Here is a 24,654-nt window from a genome sequence, read left to right on the forward strand (position 1 = left end):
CTTAAAGCTCACAAGAGTCAATTTTTGCATAATATAGGACCTTTAACTACAGAATAATCCAGAACAAGTACCCAAAATCTAATTTAGTAATTTGCTAATCAACAGTCTGTACACAAGCAGGATAATCTAAACAACAACATGCTAGGAGAAAATAATTTGACTGTGACCTGCAAGGAAAAGGTTTTAGGAAAAATCTGTCCCAAATGAATAGAAAGTGAATTTATGAAGTACTGTGGGGGCTTTCTTGCATTTTTGAAAAATGGATGCTGACATAAAATAGAAAGGAATAATCGGAAGAAATAAAATTGCAACATTTGTTTTTAGGTACAAAGAGCCTCCCAAAGAGCAGTCCCAAACAAAATCACACTGACTTGCGTAAATATGCAAGTCATTTTCTGTGGGGACTTCAGGCAAAAGAATAAAGTGCTAGAAACAATAGTATAATGAATGGTCTCAAGGGCATCATCAGCAGAAGACATCAGTCTGTTGGTTTGTCTGAAAGAATGCACTTCAAAACACTAAACTCAGCTTTCAAAAGTTTCTCTTAGACTTGGACATGATTTGGAAGTGATGTAACAATGATGTAATGTTTGTCATGTAGATTAAACTTACATTGAACCATTTTTGAATAAGAACAACATGCACCAAGCAATACACATTTAAATCTGGCTTTACGTGGGGTGAATCTGAACACAGTATAGAATAATGATGTACTATGCATAAGATGTTTCTATATCAGGAGCAACTGCTAATAAATAATTCAACCATGTCACTGTCTTAAGGCACATTGGACCAGACATCCAGGTAGAGGGCAAATCACATTAGAAAACCATTATACTTGTGTAGGACTTCAGGATAGGACCATTCCTCTGTTATAATAAAGATAATAACCCTCCATCTGAAGTAGAGTCTCATTAGGGCTGTACAAACTCGGGACTCATCACTTAACAGGAGCAGTACAAGAGCTCGCCGGCAGCTTAGCTCAGTAATGCCACTCTAGAGGGTACCGCTACACTCAGTTATAAAAGCTTTATTTCTACATATACGGCATGGATCCCTCACAGACATAAACCAGAAGGCATGAGAGAGATTAAACGATATCTTGTAAATGTAAATTAACAGGAGTTCATCTCCAGTACTTCCTTCACGGTGTTTAAAGATTCTTCTGCCTAAAAGTGAAACAAACCATAAAGCGGCGTAGAGGATGTAAACAGAAATGCTCGCTAAAACTGGGAATCTTCCTTTTACAAATGCACACAACTAAATTAAACATAAAGCAGGGCGGACAGAGCTGGGGGCTTCACTGATTCTGTGAGAAAACACCAACACAGTTTGGTTGTTAGCAGAAGACACTCGCAATGTCTTCTTTTTCTTAATTTTTAATGTCTGAAAGTGCCTCCCTAAGCAGTCCTTTACACTGCATGCATTCAAAACAACAGGGACTGTGCTACGCCAGTGATTTCACATAATGTAGTACAGCTGAAATGTAGATTACTATATAAGGACAGAATAGACTAAATACAAACTAAACCAAGCTGTAAACTTTGGTAAATCAATCATTCAATAGAAAACTCTCAAAATGGCATAAAATAAAAAGCATATTTAGCCAGGATAAATTGAAAAACTGTCTTGAATAGCAACATTTGGAAGTCATAAGAAAAAAATATATACAGAACAAAAGCAAAACAAATAAAAATTGTGTAATCTAAGGTCTAAATGGCTATAAATTACCCAAATCAGTCTGCATTCCATGAGTTACACCATCACAGTTCTCTCTCCAGTTTCTTTCATACAGGATGCCATTTGGGATCATTACAGCACCGATCATCTGTCCATGCCATTAACTGTTATTATAGTGCAAATGTGCCAGTGTTGAGAGAATGAGCCAGGGTTGCTACAGAAAAAGAAAGGTCAGAGTGTCCTCCGAGCCTCTCCTCTGGCCCCCTCTTCTGGCCACAAGCCTGAAGAGCACCACAACTTGCCAGCCTCAGCATTCAAACACGTGGGGAATATTATGCAAACAAAGTATGTTAATATTTATAAAAGAGCAACAGAGAAAGTCAGTCTTGATTTCTGAAGAAATTCAAACCATCAGTAAATATGAAGTTCATCAAAATAAAAAGTACAAAAACAAGGATCAGGATTGAACCAGTTCTTAACCAGAATTTAACCAGGACTAGAGCAGTAGAACCTGATCAGGAGAGACTAATATATTCCAGGTTGAAACCAGACCAGTTGTGTTAGAGGAAGGCAGATCTAAAAGCAAATCAATCATTAAAATGAGTAATGGGACATAGTTGGGACCATAGTGACACTGATAAAGGTGTACTGTGTCACTTTTCTCCCTGCTTGTCTGTTATTTGTTTGCCTGGAATCTTTCACAATGTGGCAGTAAACTTACCTATTTTCATGGAGACAAGCAAGTTACACCACCAGGCCAAATTACAGGCGGAGAGAGGACTACACTCACAATAAGAATGTTTGTTTTTCAATGTATACTAGAGTTATGAAAACACAAGTAATTCCATCAATGTTAGATTTAATGTCACTATGGAACATTCCAAGCAAAGCATCATGGAAACAAGAAGGTGACGGACCACCTACCAAAATTGTTACACAGTGCACCTTACCTAAGCTATAAACCAGAAGCACATGAATAAAAAAAGACAAAATCTAAACTAGGTCCAGTTTATACTAAGACTACAGCCGGCTTTGATCAGTTTCTGTGAGGAGGAGGAGTGTGGCAGGCTGGTACAGATTACTGAACAAGCCGAAAGAAGGACAGTGGGGATTTTTGGAGAATGTTACAGAGACCAAAGAAAAGAAGAGAAACAGTTCTGAACAATAGACACAGGAATGAAGAGAGCAGAGCCTGGATAATGTCAGCGTGTCTATTAATCCTTGTGTGTTGGGTGCGGTGTTTGACATCAATGGGTATTCCTCTTATGTCATGGTCCAAGGAGGGCTCTTAACCTACTATGCAACTTCTAATGTGCTTAACAGCACTCGGACTCCTGTTACACTCCCTGTAGTGCCATAGTGAGAATGACTTCCAATTAACTGAAAGAGGCTAGCACACAGATCCGTAGCAAATTGCAAAACCAAATATACACCAGCTGAAATGCAGAAGACTCAAGGAACCTCTTTAGTCCATTAATAGTGCTAGGCCAGGCCAAGCTAGGATACACATAGGTCACAGATTCCAATGCTTCATGGTCCTTCTGGAGTCTAAAGGTACAATCCCCATGACAAGATGGTGTAAAAGGATGTAGAAACAGAATAAACAAAAAGTATCTTTGATTTAATTTTTATTATTTGTTATTTACTATTTATTATTTGTTAAAGAGTGTATTTTACTTCTATGAGATATTAGCTGCTAATGCATTTTTAGATTGCCAACTTTAATTAATATATTTTATAAGTTTCACTTTCGACGATCTGAGGCTCCCCTCCTTTTGCTCTCCATGTCACTTCCCCTTCAGAGCGCTATCACAACACAATCAGCATGCATCCTGCTAATGAAACTACTGCACATTGCATAAGGTTTGTCAAGTGTGTGTGCTTCGTATCATGTTTTTGAATTTTTATTGAGAATTGTTGTGTGGGAGCATGGATGTTGGCTTGTTGACTGAGAATTGTACAGACTCTTACTGTTAAACATACGAAGGGTTTGAATAGTGCCCAGGACAGAGTGCTAAAATACTAAAACATGCATGGATGACATCTAAAACCTCTTAAGGCATGTTTTTGATGAGGTAACAACATTATAACATTGTAGAGTTTTACAAATGCACATATAACATAAAACAGCAAAAATAAAATTCTAGACACAATAACATAACAAAAAACGCATGTACCCTTTAGACTGATTCATTTCATACTACCATTCATATGGTCAACATATGCATTCACACTTGTTAGCTGATGCAGAACTCCCACAGAAGAGGTGGGCTGTTTTTGATGAATATCTACAAACTTAAAATGAAAATTGCTGTGAACTCTTGGGACTAATAGTAATAGACTAATAGAAATAGCCCAACCATTTTTGCACCATTCCCAATTTTAGGTGTAACGTTGTAAGCTTATTAGACTAGTTTAGAGCAACACTTATTAAAGTTTGTAATCACTATTTAATTATAGTACCACTATAAAATTCCTAAATAGCTAAAGAATATTTGACTGTCTGACTGAACTGTCTGTTAATGTGTGTGTGTGTTGTTTACTGTTGATTCTATTCCACCTAAGGCATATAGTTGTTGTGATTAAATCCAGTACCACAGGCTTTTGCATTTATAAGCAAATGCACAGTAAAGAATGTACAATATAGGTATATTAAGGAAAAAGTTTTCATCTTTAAAGTAGATAGTTTGGCCTTATTAAAAACATTTCCTAAAACGTTGGTTTTGTTGTTTGTTTGTCATTATTTGCCTTCTTATGTATAACTGGTATTTTCACGTGTATTTACATATGGTGGCATACCGTGCTGAAGTTGTGGAAGAGGCTCATGCTGTGTGGAGGGGGGGCTGTCTCCATGGGGAATTGCAGGAAGGGCTTCATGTCCAGGTGCGGCTGGATCACGGTGGGGGTCCTCAGGAACGTGGGCACGGCTGCCCCTGCTCGGTTTATTCCTCCTGCAACAAAATTCACCGTGGAAAGGTTAAATGGTGCATGCTCTGAAGCTAATTTAAATAACATCAATGGTTTACTTGGCTTTGTTTGGCACGTAATAAAATGGAGTCACGGCCAATAAATTCACATTATTACCTTATAACCAACTGGCTCTTCTTGCATTGTGTGCCATGATTGCACTGCAAAAGCAATTATTTCTCAGCGGACAGAGAAAGGCGATGCAGCAAAAGAATCTCTGAAAAGGATTCTTGAATAATCGTGAATTCTGCTCAGCTAGACAAAAAGGCAAGAATGAAGCAGCACTGATGAATTTGTGGCCTTTGTGCTGGCATTTCATTCACTTCTGAGATCAAATGAAACAGGAATGCCACATGGAGAAAATCTCAGAGCCGTCTACCTGCACGGCCCTCCTTGCCCCTGTGTGTGGAAACATGTGCATCCCTGTGATAATGGCCTCATATCTGGATGCGTTGTAAAGGAGCTATGGAGGAATCCCGGGGTTGTGTCTAATTATGAAGGGAATGAGTCAGAGGCAGATTGGACTAAAAGCTCGACACATGCAGCAGAGCTTAAACTGTATCCGACATGCTGTTTGAGAGGATTGCACACGCCGAGATAAACTTTCCCTGGAATTCCTTGCTTCCTTGCAACAGCTCATGTGTAAAACTGCAGCATGAGGAAAATAAACAGAAGAGTAGTCAGTATGAACACAATATCATGTCAACAGCACAAGTAGCAATAGAGAATATGTCCCTTTGTCCTTGTTATCTTGCAGTGTTTTATAGCAAGGAACTGTGTTAAAGGTGCACTATATTTTTCAGGCTCCGGGGGAAGTGTCTGCTACCTACTTGACTTTGCCTGGAATGTTCTACAGTATGGCATTAAAAGTAGATGACAAAAGCAGACCGAGTTACTGTTCAGATCTGTGGAGGTGATCCCCATACACAGCAAGAATACATGTTTTAGCAGTAAAGATGTGTAATAATAATTTTGTAAATGCATAATAGATCAGTTTAATGCCATACTGTGGAAAGCATGGGCACAACCAGGTAGGGGAGCCCCCCGCCAGAATAGTTACATAGTGCACTTTTAAAAACAAAATTGATTTGTGGTTTAAATGCAAACTGTTTTACCTCATTGTACACAGTGTATTACATAAAATACAGATTCTGTTAAATGTACTGTAACACTTTGTGTAGTCAGGGGGAGAACCTGAACCTGAAGTATGTTTTTGCAATTGTGTTTTATTGTGTGGAAAATGAATGTCATTCTTCAATCACGGAGCCCACAGATGCTCAGCAGAAGGCAGCAAGCTTGAGCTGAGATGGCACTTTCCCTACAGTATGACAGTCTGCCTCACTGTATCTCTCTCATCTCTCATTTCTCATGAGCCAAACTTTAGAGCTAGCATCCCTCTGCAAACACCATATTTCCGCCATTATTGCCAATGATCACATTCAGAGGCTGGATGAGAAAGCAGAGCTGTCAAATAAAGCACAAAATTAGCATGTGAAAGCGCCAAGCAGGTAGGGAGGAAAACAGATTGCACAGTGAAGGACAGCGAGGGAAAGAGTAGCTTATGAGCAATCCCAAAAAGAGCGCAGCAAAGCCTTAAGTCTCGGGGGAATCTGAAAGCCACAGAAATCCAGTTGCGGATATTAAGAAGCTTAATCTGAGAGCTTGCTGAGGCTGAGGTTTGCTGTTTGCTGTGTGGGCCCCATCACTATCATCCTTGACAGAGGTTAAGGAGTCGACATGGGGAATAAGAGGAGAGGAACAGGAGAGGAAGAGGGGAGTAAGACAAGAGGAAGAGGAGAGGAAGAGGGGAGGAAAAAACACATATGGAAGCAATAACAAGAATTAACACCATAGCTTTAAAGATAAAACATTGTTTATACGAGGTCTATGCCTGGACAATACTGCTTCTGTCCAAAAAATGAATTTCTAGTATGTTTTCAATATTTCAAAGACTATACTGTAGTGACAATGAAAAATGAATCAAATTGTCTCTCTTCTGTTGTGCTGAGACTATGTTTTATGATGAATGGTCTTTTTGATGCAACGTGTACCATGTTGTGTACTCTTTATTTCATTTCTTCATTGGAGTTTTAAAATTATACACTTTCAGATGTATTCATTTAGTTTACTATGTACAGAGACTTTGAGATCATAAAGATGGTCTCTTTGAAGTACATACATATATTGCTGAAGAAGATATAGATGATAAATGATAATATTGAAAGTAATTTATGCCACTGACACAATAACCCAAGAGCAGATTTAAACCACAAAAACAAATTGAACTCTACATTGCAAAAATCATTGCTTAAAATCAAAATTGTTGCAATAAATAAATAAATAGCAAAATGAACACTTTAGTACTTACATTGTATCTGTAATGGGTCATAATATTTATTCATTCAACCTTCTAAAGTTCAAATCTCATTGTATAGCAAAAAAAAAATAAAAATAAATTACACACAATAAATATTGACCCCAAAAAACTATTGTTCCATCTGTCATGTATTGAACGATAAGTCGATATGGTATTTATCATGACAGGCCTATTTAATGTACATCTGCAGTGACTGACTGTGTTTCTAGCTTTTTCAGGATATTGATGAGTTAGTATCCGTGACTCAGCTAATATCTGAATAAAGCTGAGAACTATCCAGTGGATCTGTATGATAAAATAGCAGTAAATAGCGAGTCCACATAGAGTTGGTGTCTAGTGTGCTCCTCCCTTACGCAGTGTGCAGAGATGTGAGAGGATGTGAGGCCTGCTCTCCTCCACCTTTACCTCCAGAGTGAGTGATGACTGCAGATCCTCCTCTGGGGCCCAGACACTAACAACATGACGAATACTACACCTCTCCACTGCATTCATCATGCCATTACGGCACATGTAGTAGTTGACACATGGCCTCCTGCTCTTTGTGCAGGGGAGACAGACAGGCTCAAAGTGGAAATGGTGCACTTGTGATGTTTGCGGCGTCGTGATGTCTACAGTGACCACAGCAACACTTTGCTCATGTTTGGACAGAAAACATGGCAAAAATAGATGAAAAACCAGCTTTCTGACTTTTTTTGTTTTATTGATTTCTTTTTATAAAGGAGTTGGATATAGCTATTTCTTTAACAACAAAGCTCAAAAAGGTTTGTGTTCGATTTGCTCTTTGTGAAAAATGCTTTATAATTCTAAGCATAGATAAGACCCCAGTTAGATTAATTGTAACCTAATGAGAATGACAAACAACAACAAAAAAATCCTGTTTTATGTATAAATCTTGCCCACACAATGTATGTATAGTGATGTATTGTACAGTACAGATGTATGGAATGTATGTATTTACTGTATGCATGTTTAGACCAACATACATGTTTTGATATACATTGGAACTCATGGATTAGTATAGCGGTTTATATTTGAGACATGTGTAAAATGGGCACTATGATCTGATTTGAAAACATCAAACGTAAATCAATTTGCAATCGTTCAGCCTTAGACATTAGAAAGCAATGAGGTGAATGATTAGTTTCCCTAAAATAAAAGGAAAAGCACATCTTTAATAAACTGTCTATATGAAAAATTGCCCGAAAGCCAGCAGTTTGTGTAGAGGACAGGCTAAAATGTATGCAGATAAAGGGAGAGGAGACAGTGGAGAGGCAGTTGTCCTTGGAGCAAAGACAGAGCTCGTCCCAAGACGCGCTCTCCCTGTTCTGTGTAAGTATGTGTGTGTGTATGTGTGTGCTGTATTGGGCATATGCGTGTCTATCTATGACCATAAATCATAATGCCTCCCATCCCATACCACTGTATAATTACACCATTAATTTGAACATCTCTAGAGAGACATCCCACACAAAGTAAATCACTAAAAGACTTTAATGTGCTTTTATGACCTCTATATGCTCCAACGCAGCATGTTATAGACCACAAGTCAATATGTGCGTTTTAAATCTGGTCTATAGGCATCTGTGGTACTGACTGTGCAGTAGGACTGATGTGGCTCTTGCAGTATTCATGTGCAGTCATTTTTCTTCCTGTTCATTAGTTTCTCTTTGCACTTTGCAGCAGACACTGATTATTTGAGGATTATCTGCCAGCATTAACTTGGAATTAAACTTCTGCCCTTGTTATCAGTTGTCTTTATCATGTCTGCCAAAATTCTTATTGTTGACATTTAGTGATATTAAGTAGAAACTGTGTTGCATCTAGTTAAAGGCGCATGCAACTTCTAGGCCTGCCACGGTTAATACTATATACACACGAAAGATGGAACAATCATTTGGAGGTAAATATTTATCGTAGGTACTTTTTCTTTGTGACACCACACCGTATGACTTAACTGACCCCCCAAGGGAACGCTGACAATAACTTAATAACTTTAATATATAAATAAATATAATATATAAATATTATACTTCATATAAATACATGGACACTAGAAACAACAAAACTAAATAATTTCTTTTCAGACATTTGTGTGGTCCCAGAATAAGACTTGAGGAGAAAATAAGTTGTGACCACATCTATCTAAGAAGAATGATAGTTTGTCAATACTAGCATGTTTAAACCTGAGTCTACCAAAACGCAAGAGCACCACAGGATCATAAAACATTATCCATAACAGCAGTGCAAACATAAATCTTGACGCCAGTGGCTGTAGCTGTGTGAGAGTGTGACTGACAGATGGGTCAGACTGCAGAGCTCCTCACACTGTCAGGGATGTTGTTAAACTGTATGACACTCCAGGAATCCCCCCCGCTCATAGCTCCATAATCAGGAGTCATAAACAGCCTGGATGACATTGCAACTGGACTCCATAGCAGCCAAGTTATAAAAGTCAGTTTCTATTTCCACTTTAGAACCAATTAAAGAATATTTCAGGGTTAAATGATCACTTAGGTGGTATTTTTTTGGAATATGCTTGTAGTTGTGATGGTGAGGTTGAGAGCCAAGGCATTTATAAAGCTTTTATAAATAGATTCAAGCAAACTACTTCCACATTGCAGCTGTAGTTAAGAGATGAAATTGGGTGCAAAACACGCAGAGTAGAGAGGAAATGAAGGCGGGTTTAAAATTAGAGAGAAGTGAGATCAAAGCCAGAGTAGTGCGATTCTCCTATCTGGAATAATTCTGCAGTCTGTATGCCCCTGATAAATGTGCCATTGGCTACGTCCTGTGACTCCACACATACATTATACACACACACACACACACAAATCAATGCTTCCAAATCCTATTTTCTACGGGACAAACCCCAGCGCTCGCCTTTGTGTGTGCAGAGTTAAATTAGAGCAGGCACATAAGCCACAAGTGTAAATAACATATACAGTCAATATGGCTCTGTGCTTGGTCTGGCCACTTCTTTGTTATAGCCTCTTGGTTGTGGGCAAACTGTATGGTGCTCGAGGACTTTTAAATGTTCAGGCGAAGACTAAAAATATACCAGATTTTGTCTAATTACAAGTTCACAACAGCATAATATCTGAAAGTATCTGAAGCATATTGCATTTTTACACTGACTGGATACCTTAAGTGATACAGTTAGTGTTAGTGAAATGTAGCTGTTACTTTGCTTTACATTGCTTTTATGTTTGTTTCCAGTGAAAATGATTTATGAGTAATTTAAGCACCTCCATTTCACTTGATTTAAAAATTCAATTTCCAGCCAAAACGGTACATTGGCTTGTGAGACTCCTAAAAATGTTAATTGTTTGAATCAATAACTCATTTTTAATTATGCAATAGATGCTGGATTTTTGCATCCTTTCTCATTTCTCATTTTTTGGATGGATACACCAACAAACAACACACTTTATCACAGAAGGTAAGATTATTGTGCACATGGAAAACCAAACTGTGGAAGGGAATCATACAAATCTCAAGTGGGAGCATTTTCCTTTCAGACAAAAGCTCAAATCTAGGCTAACGGAGTCTTTCATGTGTTCAGATTATCTAGCTGTGTAGGTTGCATTTCTTCAGCTCCCATGGGCGTTGGGTGCATTCAGAGGAGAACAATGGGAGATGAGGCTGGCAGGGCTGGACACACACAGATGTGCCAGGCCTGTTGGCAGCAGAGAAGCTCACAGCCAATTTGCCAACTCCTGTGTCTGCTGCCCCATAAACTAGTCCACCTGTCATCCGCGTGGGTCCCTGGAGAGAAGGGCTATGTCATCCTACTGTGTAGATAGAACTGCCAGTGGGCCATTACCTCAGTATTTTGATAGAAACAGCATCTGACTGAAATTAGCATAATGAATAACAACAAGCAACAAATACTTCTGGCATATTTAAGTTTGCGCCAGGCAGCAGCTTTAGTGATTAACTGTACACTGTTCATAATTTATTTTATCGATGTGGAGGGGAGTGAGCGCTTTGAAATATCTGAAGAACTGTTGGCTCTAAATACCAGGAAAACCTGCTCTGGCTGTGTGCGTAAATATGTGTGTGGGATGATTTAATAAGAAAACCTCAACCACTGGCTTTCCCTGGGGGTTATAAAATGAGGTAGTGGGGTGACTTTTAGGACATTGGCATTGTCTAGTTGTATTAAGGAGTAATTTTGTCCCGCTTTAGTGTCTGCTCAGGCCTGCTATAAAAGGGCAAACCCAACCACAGTCTTTATCAGAGGAATCATTATTGGGTATTTTCCTCAAATTTTGCCAGGGTAAGTTAGTAAAGGTTTAGTTTTGTTGATATCCTTGAAGGATATAATACATTTAGAATTCAAGCAAGTTCATATGAAAAAAAAAAAATGTACTGGTTCCTGTCTTATGTGTGAGTATCTGAAATCTAAGCTGGTACTTCATTTTAAGTCATACAGCCACTGGCCTCAAAGGCACACACTCACACAGGCAGAGACAGACATGGCAGACTGCACTAGCCCCTCACTGCGACACCATTAGCTGCTCCTGACAGCTCGGAGGATGGCTGTTTGCACATTAACATTAACTTGTGCTACCAAATGGGATTGCCAGACTTTTTCATAAGCAGTGGAGAGGAGACCTGTGCCACTAAAATAACTGGCTTATAAAGACTTCAGCATTTACCATCAGCCAGGGCCCACACATAATTCACTGCTGATGTGTGCTTTCATATGGTGTTTCTTGTGTAATGGGTGGCTGGCCATATGTCCAAATGTCTGTCTGGATTCTTGCAGCATCCCGCTCCTCATTCGGACGATCCCTCCCTGGTGATGGAGTGAGTGTGGGTACAGGGCAAGTACACAGCTGTGCCGGAGCCCATACACCAATAGCCAATTCATTTGAGAGTCGGAGGTGGGATGATAAAGTGCAGTCAGACTGGGAGTGGGGACAGAATGAGAATTTGGTCTTTTTCCAAAGAGTATTCCTTCACAGCTTTAGGCTACTGTGCTTCTTTTCAGATGACACATGCACAGGATCAGAGGTCTGGCTCATCCATAGACAGATTCATGTTTAAGTAGGACTAGACGATAGGTATTTTATTGAAACAAAAAGAAAAAACATGAAAAAACAACCATTCTTACTGTGACCAGACTTGCATGTCCATTCTCTACACACCTGACATGTAACTTGACCTGCAGAATAATCTAGTCAAAGCATTAACCGCTTCAAGATGACAAGAAAGAGATGGACCCTCCACCCGAAAAAGCTACATAGTGCACGTTTAGTCATGAGTTTAATTGCAAATGTTTTTTCATGGTTAAGGGCTGTGGAGTTTGTTCTTTCTCCTGATGCAGGCTTACACTTCATTGCCCCCGGTTACTCAGAGGATTAAACAGTGAGGCCCATAAAAGCAGCATTCCTTTGACTCACATGTCTCTGTGGATTTATACCTATGTTCATAAGCACACAGTAAGGGGATTATACGAGGAATTTTGACACTTTGAAAAGTCAGAAGTTAGAAATGGCATGTCCCACTAATTGTGAGAAATGGTCTTCCTTAAGCATTTTTTTATGTAACCTATAACATACTATTGTTTGTGTATATTAGAGTAAAGACCTAGAAGTAATCTATACAAAAGCTGGCAGCTCACAACATTTGATGATTCTACTTAAAGACACAGTAAACATTTTCTTTGCTTGTATTTTCCTGTTCGACACAATTTCCATAAATGCAATGATAATCTTACTATTTCATGCTTTATTGTAGGGAAATATATGGGTAGTATAGCAACAGCATTTTTACCCTATTGCTTACTTCGTATGCTAAAAGATTGGTGTTCGTTGTCAGCAACGGTAAACCTTAATGTTCTTTTCTTTACAGCTTTGTTCACGAATGTGATGGCTGCCCTTATCACTAACGCAGTTTCAGTGACAAAATACGGTATTTGACTGAAGCTGAAAAGTGTTTTATAGAACAAATTGCAAAGTGCAACCAAATGCTTGAGGCCACAGAGTCAAGTTTGTCCTTTGATGCCTAGACTGTAAATCATTCCCAGCATGACTGTCCACTAGAGAGCACTGCTGAGTCCCTGTGTACACATCAAAGCCATCATGTTAAGTCCTTATTTTTAGAAGAAAATAATGGACTATACTGTATGGCCCAAACCCCATATCTCCTTCTATCTGTCCTAATCACGATATGCTAATTTAAGCTTCTTGGGAAGGTTAATACATGCATAAAAATGGAGGTGGGTAGTGATAAGAATCTGCTGCCTGGAACTGCTGTTATGCTTAAATGAGAATTATGCAGGGGAAGCCAAGCTAGCATGAATTAGTCTCACTGTTACAGCTACAGAAGGCTTGAGTTTTTTTCACTCATCTTACACGCTAGGTATGTGCATATCTATTTACAAGTCAGGTGAAGTAAATGCTTACTGACTTTTTGAATAAATGTGCTCTTGAAGATTTAGCAGAGAATTAGTCAGAACATGTCTAGGGCCTTAATCCAAAAACACACACGCACAGTCACTCACGGCATTGCAAACAGAGTACAGTGTTCCAGCTATGACATATGACGGCTTATTTTGGATGTCTAACAAATGAATAAGTGTTTTGTTATGCAGTCTACTCTGTACTAGCCTGACTGCACGATAGCAAAATGATGATATCTGCAAGCATTTTTCTGTATAACGGGGAGGGTGTTAAACTTTCCCCTGTAATTGTACGGCTCTAAATGCAACCCAACCTACCAATTTGGAAAACAGCAATTTGGCTAATTTCATTGTACTGTGAGGTATGAGTAAGTATAGGCTGCTGCATGCATGTGATGTTATGTGCTTTGGCTGCTGTTTTTGAAAATCCCATCAGACATGAAGAGCACACGTCTGAAAGCATTTACATCAAAATCATTTGGATTTTGGTAGAAACTAAAGAGACATAAATGTTTACTTTACATTTCTACAAGTATCCTCCTGTATTTATCTTTACCTTTTATTTACGGTAACTAAATAATCTTGTTGCTGCTATGGTTTTGTCTTCTACCCTTTTCTTACTACTATAAAAAAAAATACAGGAAGTTTGTTAAAGAGTTCAGAGTTCAGATTTTCTGTTATATGTTTTATCGTATATGTTGTTTCCACATCAAAAACATACCTGTAGTTGCGTTTTGTTTCATTCACACACAAACTCTGCATATTTAGGCTGAGTTCTTCTCTGAAACAGAAAAAACTCTGTTCCATCTTGTGATGTCATGTGGTAAAACAGGTGGTCCACTGTGTTTTTAAACTCCATACACCTTCACTAGAATAACTTGGATAATTTCAGCTCTAAAATTGCCAATCTCTACTAAACAAAGGGTACAAAGTAGCTGTTAAGTTGAAAAGCAATGCTTCATGACATCATAAAATGGAACAAAGCATTTTGAGCTTTGGAGATGTAGACAGAGTAATAATGCAGCATTACTCAAACATGAGAATGAAACAAAACACAACTTATTCTGGCTTAAAGCTCACGAGAGTCAGTTTTGCGAAATATATGACCTTTAAAGTAAACAAAGATAAAGTAAGTAAACTTATTCTAATGAGAGCTCAGTTTTAGAGTACTTCAAGAAAACCTTATAACTACAGCAAAGACATGCGAGGTTTTAATGACAGAGAATGTATGGTAAATGACACGCTGGTGGTCTGACAGTGGAAGCCCCCCCGAAGCCCTAAGAGCCTACTTGATCTCTCCTAAGTAACTGAACCAGGCCCTTGGAGGATTTAATGAAATACACACAGCCCATCTAGGAGGTAGACACAAAGAAGAGGGTTATGAAATGGAGATAAAAAGACAGCAGCAGACAATGTAAAATGTGCATAGTAATGTGCATAGCAAATATAAAGTGATTCTGGAAGCTTCAACTGAATTAATGTAAAATGTAATATTAGTTACATTTTCTTATGGAAATTTCAGTCCAGGGTGAGGCCAATAGAGGAAGTATTAATTTTTTGGTTTGGATGAGATGCCTAGAATCTTTTTGTTCAAGTGCTAAGATGAGATATGGGAAAATCACAAGGGGTCAGTAAAAAAAATGGAATAAAGAGCTCACTGGTTAAAGTCTAGTTCAACGCAAGCACAACTCTAATTTATTTGATTACTAAAGAATAAATGTATTATAACAGCAATATCTCTGTGGCAATGGCAGTTGTCCTATACAATGTCAATGCTCAAAATAAATGCTTAATTTTAGACACGTGCTTGTTTCCAAAAGCAGATGCACCCTCCATAATCCGGGGCCTAAATCTCCCGCTGGCACCTGGTCTCATTGCGCTTAAACTTTTGGTACCTTTTGTCACTTTAAGAATTGCACACACACACATACACACACACAGGACACATATGCACATGGGTTGACCTGCATACTGAGGGGTTATGACCTTCTCAATTCATATGATCAGTTTTCCAAATCCTTTGACTTAGTAATTTTCCCTTCCCAACGCATCTGTACAGCATTATCCAGCCATCCAAGGGCACTAAAGGTGGTCAGGGAATATGATACAGCTTTATTTCTGCCTGCATGACTGATATCCTGTTTGTCTCCAGTTCCACCTTAAATCAATGACAACACTTATAATGATGCTGTTTTAGGAGAGTCACCGCGCGTTTGGTTTCATGCAAAGACTCGCATCAATCCATTCAGGGCAGGATTAATAGACCTAATGAAAATATGCCGGATCTGTCCATAGCCGGGATGCATTCCACTTTCATATTTATCTCCACGATGCTACATGGTATAATTAAGTTTTAACGCTAATGGTTTTGGAGAGCTCTTGTGTTGGTTATGGGCAGGTATTTATAACACTGTGATGACCAGAAATCTATATACATACTCAGTTTATGAGGATCTGCCTCACTTATGGGGACAAAAATCAGTCCCCTATGACTTAATCCTTTATTATTAGATCCACGACAAGTTCAGATATGGGTTAAAATAGGATAAGTTTGGGATTTAGAGTTTAGATTTGGTTAGTAGGGACTGTGGTTAAGATTACATGGTTATAAGTCTCCAGGAAATGAATATAAGTCAACGTAATGTCTCCAACAAGCATGGAAACCTGACATAAATGCTTGAAAATGTGAGTGTGTGTGTGTTGTTTTGAGGTCAGTAATGACAGACTAATAGCTGTCAGGGCTAATGGGAGGGGACAGTCAGATGAAGGGGACACAGAGGGAGAGGGCTGATAGAGGAGACGCTGCACACTGGGATCCTACGGCACAGACAAGGTCACTCACACAGAAGGAGACACCACGATGTCTGACTGGAATTTCATACATAGATTTACATAGAGATGGCCATTTTAAGCTTTGTCAAATACTATCTTTTTCATATTTCCTCTATGAATTACGAACATTATTATAGTCTCATCTATTGTTACAGTATATGGTTGCACAATATTAATGTCTCACACATAATCGAATATCTCCTGCTAAGTCAATCTTCAATAAATAAGTCTAAAGTCTGCTTGCTGTGAAAAACATACCCGTAGTCTGGCTGAAGTTCAAGTATTGCACACAGAATAATGAATAACATAAGAAGGCATTAAAAACACTGTATATATTTTTAAACCATGTAACTTTGCATATCTCCAAAACATAAAAAATCTAATCCCCCACCTCACATACCATGCACACATTACCATCATAAAAGCAGCTAAAACCTCCACCAAGACATGGCCTTTTACCTTGTGATGTTAACCACTGACCACAGACCAATTTGTGTATCTTACAATAACAATTATGTTTGGTGACTCTGAGCACTTGCATATCAGACTTATATGAATGGTAAAGAATTACTTTATGATATTATAAAACAAAATCAAGAAAAACAAATAATGAATTTTCAGGTTTGCATAACATAGACAATGCTCTTATCACGTTTAATAAGGGAGCTTGCACAATGGCTTGAAACATTCTAATAAATCAGAGAGATGCTGGACCAACCAAGGTCAACCAGGTCAAAGTTATGGTTCCAGTTGTAAAGAATACTATTTGTTTTTTCCTTGCATAATAGAATGACTACAGAGTACAGGCATACAAGTGAATAATGTTGGTTCATTACATTATAAGTGAAAGACTGTAAGTGCAGGTGGTCACTGTACCCTCTTAATCAAACCTCACAGCAGAGTGCCTCTTGAGAATACACAAACAGCTAAAAGGACAAAGTGTTTTAGAGCTGTCTCCATACCCTCCATTCATCTCCTCTGTCCTCTTTTAAACTCCCTGCTGTCTGCCTGTTTCTCAAATTTCTTTTTTTTTATGTATTTTGTCTTTGTAATGAGCTCAGCTCCTCCCTTGGCTGGGGGCCATCCACATTGGTAAGACGATCACAGAGTTGCCCACTCAAGATGTTTCTGTAATGTGTCAGTGTCTGTGTCTTTGATACATGAAATAATAGTGTTGTTGAATATCAGTATGAACATCAGTAATGTAGCCACATGTTGTGTTTGTGTAGTATATGTAAACATACCAAAACCAAGCAATGTCAATGCTTTCAAAAGCTGTTCCTGCTCCTAGGGCTTACACAAGACACACAGTTGGCATTCAAATGTACAAATCAGCTTCCCTTTGAACCTTTTACCTTTTGTCTCTTAAGGACTAAGCTATGTTTCTTAATTGTGATGTATTGTCCAGGTGGAAGAGGAGCAAGTGCTTTGTTATTGATGGGGTGCAGTATAACTTAGCTAGTGGGAAAAAAAAAGAAGAGTATAACACTGTGTGGATATCAGTGTAGCGTAAACACAGAGGAAAGCAAAGGAAGCAAGAGGGGACAAGGTGACAGTTTTGGCCGAGAAACGCAGCATACCAAAACATGCCCCCCTACCTGTCCTGCACGGCCCCTTCCTCTAGCCTATTTTTCACATTGGTTCATTGTCTAACCCGCCTTGCTTCTTCCCCAGCAGAGTAAGGAGCAGTCACACGCCCAGGTGCAGAACAATACACAGTGATTTTATTTCCATGCACCTCCCTGAAACTAGTGGCCCCAGGTGAGGAACTCTATCATCCAGGCATCAACAGGTGGATGAGGGCGAGCACACCTCACAGGACATGGACAAAGGCAGGAGATCTTCTGTGAGATTAGACTCTGTGCCCTGAGGAGCAGGAAGGAGAGGGGGTGGGGCTTTAAAGGGGTAGTACAACTTTTTGAAGTTATGGGTTGTGTGGTAAAAGGTTGAGTATGTGATCTGTAAAGAGCAAAAATGTGCAGCTTGTTGAAAGTAACTTGCATTTTGTAAGCTACAGATTTAAGGCGTGGTTCCCTATTGCTGTATCAGGGCACTAAACATGGAGTCAAATTGAGTCAACATATAGTATTAAAATTATTTGACGTCTTTGTCATTGTACATTATGAATGGAGTTAATCTTTCGACACACAGCAACATTGATTTTCTACAACTTATAAATTCTAAATTTACATGGAAATCAAGGAATGTCAGCCTTAACAGGGGTGGATTGAGGAGAACCTCTACATAAAATCTGTTTACATTACACTTTTGTATAAAAAAAAACAAAAAACAGATTACTTTATTTTTGAATTTACGTTTGTTTTTGAAGAAGTCAGTTATAATGTATTTGGGTCGCATATTTTGTACACAAATGATTGATAAAATGAAGCCATTCATATATTTTCCACTCATATAAAACTTTTTATTATATTTATTATATCGTTGGCCTCAAAAAAGGCTTCGCCAGAGGTATTACATTCTGCATGTTTACGCTGAAGTTACTGGTTGCTATTGCTGACATGGTTATTAGCACCTACAGCTATGAAAAATCTTCTTCTGCGGTAAAATATATTCTTACAGTACACTAACCCATTTCCAGTTTATTCCCTTGACTTCATTCCCTATATAGAGGGTAAAGGGCAAACTGCTATCAGCCTAATAGAGTGGGTGGGGGAGGAGACTGCTGTGGTCCAGCCCTGCAGTGTAGTGTCTATGAATACAGAGAAGCTTCACCAGTGTCCTCTACCAAAGCTTGTGCTCTCCTCAGGCATCCGCCACTCTCCAATCTCTTTAAGTGCTGCAGGCACTCCCTCTAATGTCACTTGTCATTGGAATGTCCATAAATGACATTTTGGTTTAAATCAGCATCTATCACTTTTTATAATAGAAATAAACATTCCTGCTTCAAATGGACAGAATGTGTGTATTTGTTTAATTTATTTCAAAGTAAAACTCATGGCCTCAATTCACTATGTAGTAAGTTAATCATTTCAATATTTATAAAACTGTTTAAAAGGTACATTCATTCAGTGACACACTGGTAGAGCGCTACCCTCTGGCACTCGGTCAGAGATGCAACAGCTATGACAAGGGCCACAAACAAACTCACTGATGTTAACATGCCTGTACATCATTGCCTCAAACACAAGATAGTGAAATGTCTTGCCCAAAGACATAACTGCACTGATACAAGAGTGAACCCAAAACAAGTCAGAAGGCTCTTCCTAATGAACTGGTGATAAAACACTAACATACACAATTTATTCATACATAATAAATAATGACACACACACACACACTCAGTTTTAAGTCATGAAATTGGGTAGAAATCAACACACTTCTGTGTCATACTGAATATGCTCTTGATGTTTATAGCAAGACCTTATGATAGCAGGCAAACTATGCAGTGATTAGTTGTAGTAAAAATATCTGCATACACCTAGGTTCCCCTGGTGCAGCTCATTACGTGAGCGAGAGGGGGGCCTTGAAGTAAACCGCAGCACATTTGTCACAGCAGTGTTTTCCCTCTGCTGTCGCACCACAGCTAAGTTGAGCGCAAGCTTCCCCGTTTTAGCCTCCCTCACTTTGTTGTAGTTGGGCTAAGGTGTATTCAGCACATTTTTTTCCATGATAGTGTCTCATGAATTATTCAGCGGCTCTGGTTGATCTTGGCCATAATAAATCTCTGGTCTATAGACACACAGACATAAACACACTCGCGCCCAAGTGCACAAGATTGCATCCTCTAGTGTTGCACCAATGAATAAAGGGAAGACCATGAATCACACCTCCATGGAGAGATCTTAAACAAAGCGCGCCCTCGATGAAAGCAGAGCTGGGCCTTTTGAAAAACCAAGCCAATGTTGCAAGGTAATGAGAGTAATGAGGATATCAGAGAGTGGAGGAGAGGCGGTGTGCTACTTTAGATGTGACAGGAGGATTACATCAGAGGTTCCCCCAGTGCTGATGCAAATGGGCTACTGTACCTGCTTTGTGCATGGGACAGGGCCACAGCTGAGGGAGATGATTTGCCAAGAGGAGGAAGTTCGTGCTCAGTGTGTAGCATAGATTTACTAAAGTCTAGCACCCATTCTGCAAACCCTTACTAATTTATCAATGTTGTGAACAAACTGAAACTACAGTATGAAAGCAACATTATGAACACTTTGGTCACTGGTCACTAGCGATTTTATTTTAATACCATTAAATTAGGTATAAATCGCATAACATAACACACTATTTCTAAGTTAATCTTATTAAGATCTAAATATACAGTGAGTTATCTTTGTGTTCATTTAATTTACTACCAACATTAATTCTTGCATTCTCAAATGACTCAAAAGATGAATGAATGGCATGAATATCCACAGCCTCCACCAATGTTTTGTAGTGGGAAGATAACTGTGCAAAAAAAATGGTGTAATCCATGTAACTCTGTAATTCATCCAAGAAAATGTCAAATACTAAGTTTGTATATATTGTATCTGTAACAAGACATAGCCCATTGGCGACAATGTTTTGCATCATCTGCCCTTTTCTCAGCTCTTGTTTTGTGTTACCCGAGGGTGCAATCACATTTAGCATTTGTCTTGAGGCACTTTTGTGACTGTGAACAGCATTTCCTATTATACGCATGATGATTTTTGATAAACAGTGACAAAGTGAACAAGATTTCTGCTGTCTTGGCTGACAGAAATACAGAAACACTATACATCTTATATTCCAGGTCACCTCCTGAGATCTCTCACTGGTATAGCTGACAATGACTGGCATACTGTAGAGGACACACAGCACAAGTAAATGACAGAGTGCTGACTTGACAACTTCCTCCTTCCGTCGTTTTGTTTTGTAACATGATTTGGATGCCCGCCCCTCTCTCCCTTTTCTCCTTGTTCTGATAGCACCTTTCCCTCACACCATCCAATGTATGACACAAGAGAGATAAAGAGAGAGGACAGAGAGCGAGAGAGAGAGAAAGAAAGAGAGAGAGAAAGAGAGAGAGCTTACATAGGTCGGAGCTAAGGGCTAGGTGTTGCCTCCCTTGTGGCCAGGGCCTCATTGTTATTATGATTCGGTTTTTAATGAGCTGCACGGCCCTCCCCTCTGCCATACAAAGGCTTGATTGAATGTGGCGTTCCATTAGCATGTTAAAGAGGCCCCGCTTCATCTTGTGAGCTCCTGACTGACAGTGGATATCATCTCTGTAATTGCTCCGAACTCGGGCTGGAGCCAGCCAAAGAGAAGGGCAGGAGACTTTACAGAGAGGGAGGAAGGATTGGGATAGAGGGGCAAAGGGAAGGGGAGGGGGGAGGTGCAGGAGGAGTTCTTGGCTAAAACTGCAAGTCTTCAGTATTGAGAACTTGTTATGGTGCATGGGGACCCCCTGCTGAGAGCTGAACAGTATGCCCCAGCTACACTTGAAAGCCTGTGACACTCGTGAAAAAAACAAAAAACAAAAAAACACTATTGGAACTGACAAAATGTATCTGAAGATTATTTGATTTCAGTATTTGTCATGTGTAATAGAAAATGGTACACATCACAGAAAGGTACTGATATAATGATATCCAAATCACTCAGCACAATATTTCACTATATGCATTTCACGGCACAATATTTATTGCAATATTTTGTGGAGGTTAACAAAACTGTACATAATGAACCTTGGCAAGCATTTGGTTCCCTCATCCAAACAACTAAGATTTAAACCATGTCTCTATGTATGATCTATGTATTTCCCTTTGTGTCATGTGTCATGGTGCAGTTATTGCTGCACCATGCCTATTCATTTAAACAAAGAGACTTATATATATATATATATATATACATACACACACACACACACACACACATATCTATTGTAATGGCCCATGATATTTTTGTGAGACTTTTGACGATACGTATCATGATATTTCAGTTATTATTACATCCCTACTGTATATGTGTGTTGACTCAGGAAGAAATAATCACATGTAAGATATTTTGGAGTTGTTTTGAAGATTAAACGTCAGAACGACACAGTCTGGACATGCAGGGATACGGAATGTAAATACAGGCTCAGCAATACTAGAAGATACTACTGCCTTAATCATGTATCTTAATCATGTATAGTATTTTACATCTGTGAAAAAAGAGCTAATAGAAATAATTTCAGTCCAGTTATTTTTCTTAATGCAAAAAGGGGACCTAACATTTTTACATAACAATATCACCCAGCACTGCTCTCACCACATTCCATTCAACATCCCCTGCATCACTGAGCATCTCCTCTGTGTCCCCTCCCGTCTCTCTGTCTCGCTCTCTCTCTTGCTGCAGTAATTGAACAAACAGAGGAGTAGGAGGAGGAGAGCTGCAGAGAGAAGATGCTTATCCTAACTCCACATGCGTCGCATCCAAAATTAGCCCTTGTCTCCCCTCTTCCCCCTCTGCCCACTCCACTCCCCCTCTTCTTATTCCTGTCCTCTCTCATCACCCCACTTTCCTCACTCAACTCTCCTCCTCCTCTCCTCTCTCTGCTCTGCCCACTCCTCTCCCCTACTCCTCTCTCATCACTTCTCTCCCCTCTGTCCTCTGCCCTTTCTCCTCTCTCTCACCCCCATCTCCCCTTCTCTTCTCCCCTCTTTCTCATGTCCTCTCTCCTGTCTCACATGTCCTCTCTTTCCTCTCCTCTCTCCCAACCTTCGTCTCCCCCCGTCCCCTCTCTCATCTCTTTATCCATCTCTCCCCTCTCTTATCTCCACCCCCCCACCTCCCCTTTCCTGTGTGTGGCTGGGTGCCCTCCGCTCTGCAGTGGTGACAGGGTGACACGCGTGCAGTAGTGGATGCATTTTGGAGGACAGCCCAGTGGCACCATGCAGAGCAGAGGTGTGCAGACTGCAGCACCAGCACATTTCTACAGCCCAAGGAGAGCAGGTGACAGGGAGCCATGTCAGGAGCACAGATATGCTACGCTGCAAAACAGACCTAATGTATTAATTAGACATGATGGGGTAATCTCTAACTGTTTTGTGACTTAAAAGGATAAAGGATTTTATAGGTTAAACTGTTACAAACGGGTGTCACATGATCATCATCCTTCCATCCATAAATCAAATTAAGAAGTTTATCTAATTGTTCCTTTCATATTATAAAAAAAAGGAAAAAAGAAAATAATAATAATAATAAAAAAAAAAAAAAAATATATATATATATATATATATATATATATATATACATACACACACACACACACTCACACTCACACATATTCTATACATATACATGTATATACATATATGTCTATATATGCATGTATATATGTGTATATGTGTGTGTGTATGTATGTATGTGTATATATATATATATATATATATATATATATATATATATATATATATATATATATATATATATACTGTATATATACTGTATAATTTTTTTAGACATATATTGCTTAATTAAATATAATATAATGCTTAATTAATTGTGTTAAATGTTTTGATTGTGTCATTGCTGCACGGCCTTTTTGTTGAAAAGCTAGAATATTATGTAAACATCCAGAGAAGTTCTACTGACAATATACAGAATTGTCAAATTTGATCTAAATGACCTTAATAGGAATTTATTTAAATGGCTCTGGTAGCCGTGTGTCTTACGTTTTTATAAATCTTAAATAAAAGCAAAACAGCTTCACCAGAATGCCCCACACTACATAAGTCATTGCCAGCTCAATGCTCCCGCGATTTTTCCACAGTGCCACATCTCCTTCTGAAATCTCACACTCACCACACATTTACATGGCATAATCACTGGAGTGCCATTAAAGGGCTCTCTAAATACCACCTGGTGTGTTGTGTCAGAGACCATTTACTGACTGTGGCACTGAAAACATTGTTTTATCAGCTGGCTCTGAAAAAGTGAGTTGAACATTTGCATATTGGGGTTAAGGTCTCTCTATGTATTTGTGTGGCGATTGTAGTGGCATGTGCCCTAGGATTAGTATGGTAATCATTGTGCATGTTGACACACTGTTATTCAGACTGATGTGTTTGTTTGTGGGTTCAGGGCCTTTGCAAACCAACCAACTGCATTAACAGCCGTGCGCCTAATCTAGGACTTAATGGCTTTCTCCAATGATGTTGTTTGCCTCCACAATGTTTTATTCAAACGCCTGCTCAGTCAATTTGAGATAAGTGTTGGGATCTGTCACTGTTACTTTTCCTAATACAATTATTCAATTTGATATAAGCAAACAGGTTGTTTCAGCAGCTACTGCTCAACTATTATTTCATTTGACACCTGAACAAAATGATTTTGTCCAACAAAACTCTTTGAATTGCATTATTCATTCATGACCCACCCTTCAGTAGCTACAACTGTTCTGGGACCAACTGAGGGAAACTTGTTGGCC

General features: G+C 39.0%; 1 protein-coding gene across 1 annotated transcript in view; it reads right to left on the minus strand.

Annotated features, from left to right (window-relative positions):
* The window catches only part of znf385a (zinc finger protein 385A), a 59,216-nt gene that overhangs the window by 24,979 nt on the left and 9,583 nt on the right, over positions 1 to 24,654 (minus strand). The window contains exon 2 of the mRNA XM_020929887.2: positions 4,480 to 4,631. Coding sequence (XP_020785546.1) covers positions 4,480 to 4,631 — 152 coding nt within the window. The remainder of the gene's footprint in view (positions 1 to 4,479; positions 4,632 to 24,654) is intronic.

Source organism: Boleophthalmus pectinirostris, unplaced genomic scaffold, assembly GCF_026225935.1.
Source record: "Boleophthalmus pectinirostris isolate CB_2022bp ecotype Guang Dong unplaced genomic scaffold, ASM2622593v1 HiC_scaffold_8, whole genome shotgun sequence".
Taxonomy (NCBI): Eukaryota; Metazoa; Chordata; class Actinopteri; order Gobiiformes; family Gobiidae; genus Boleophthalmus; species Boleophthalmus pectinirostris.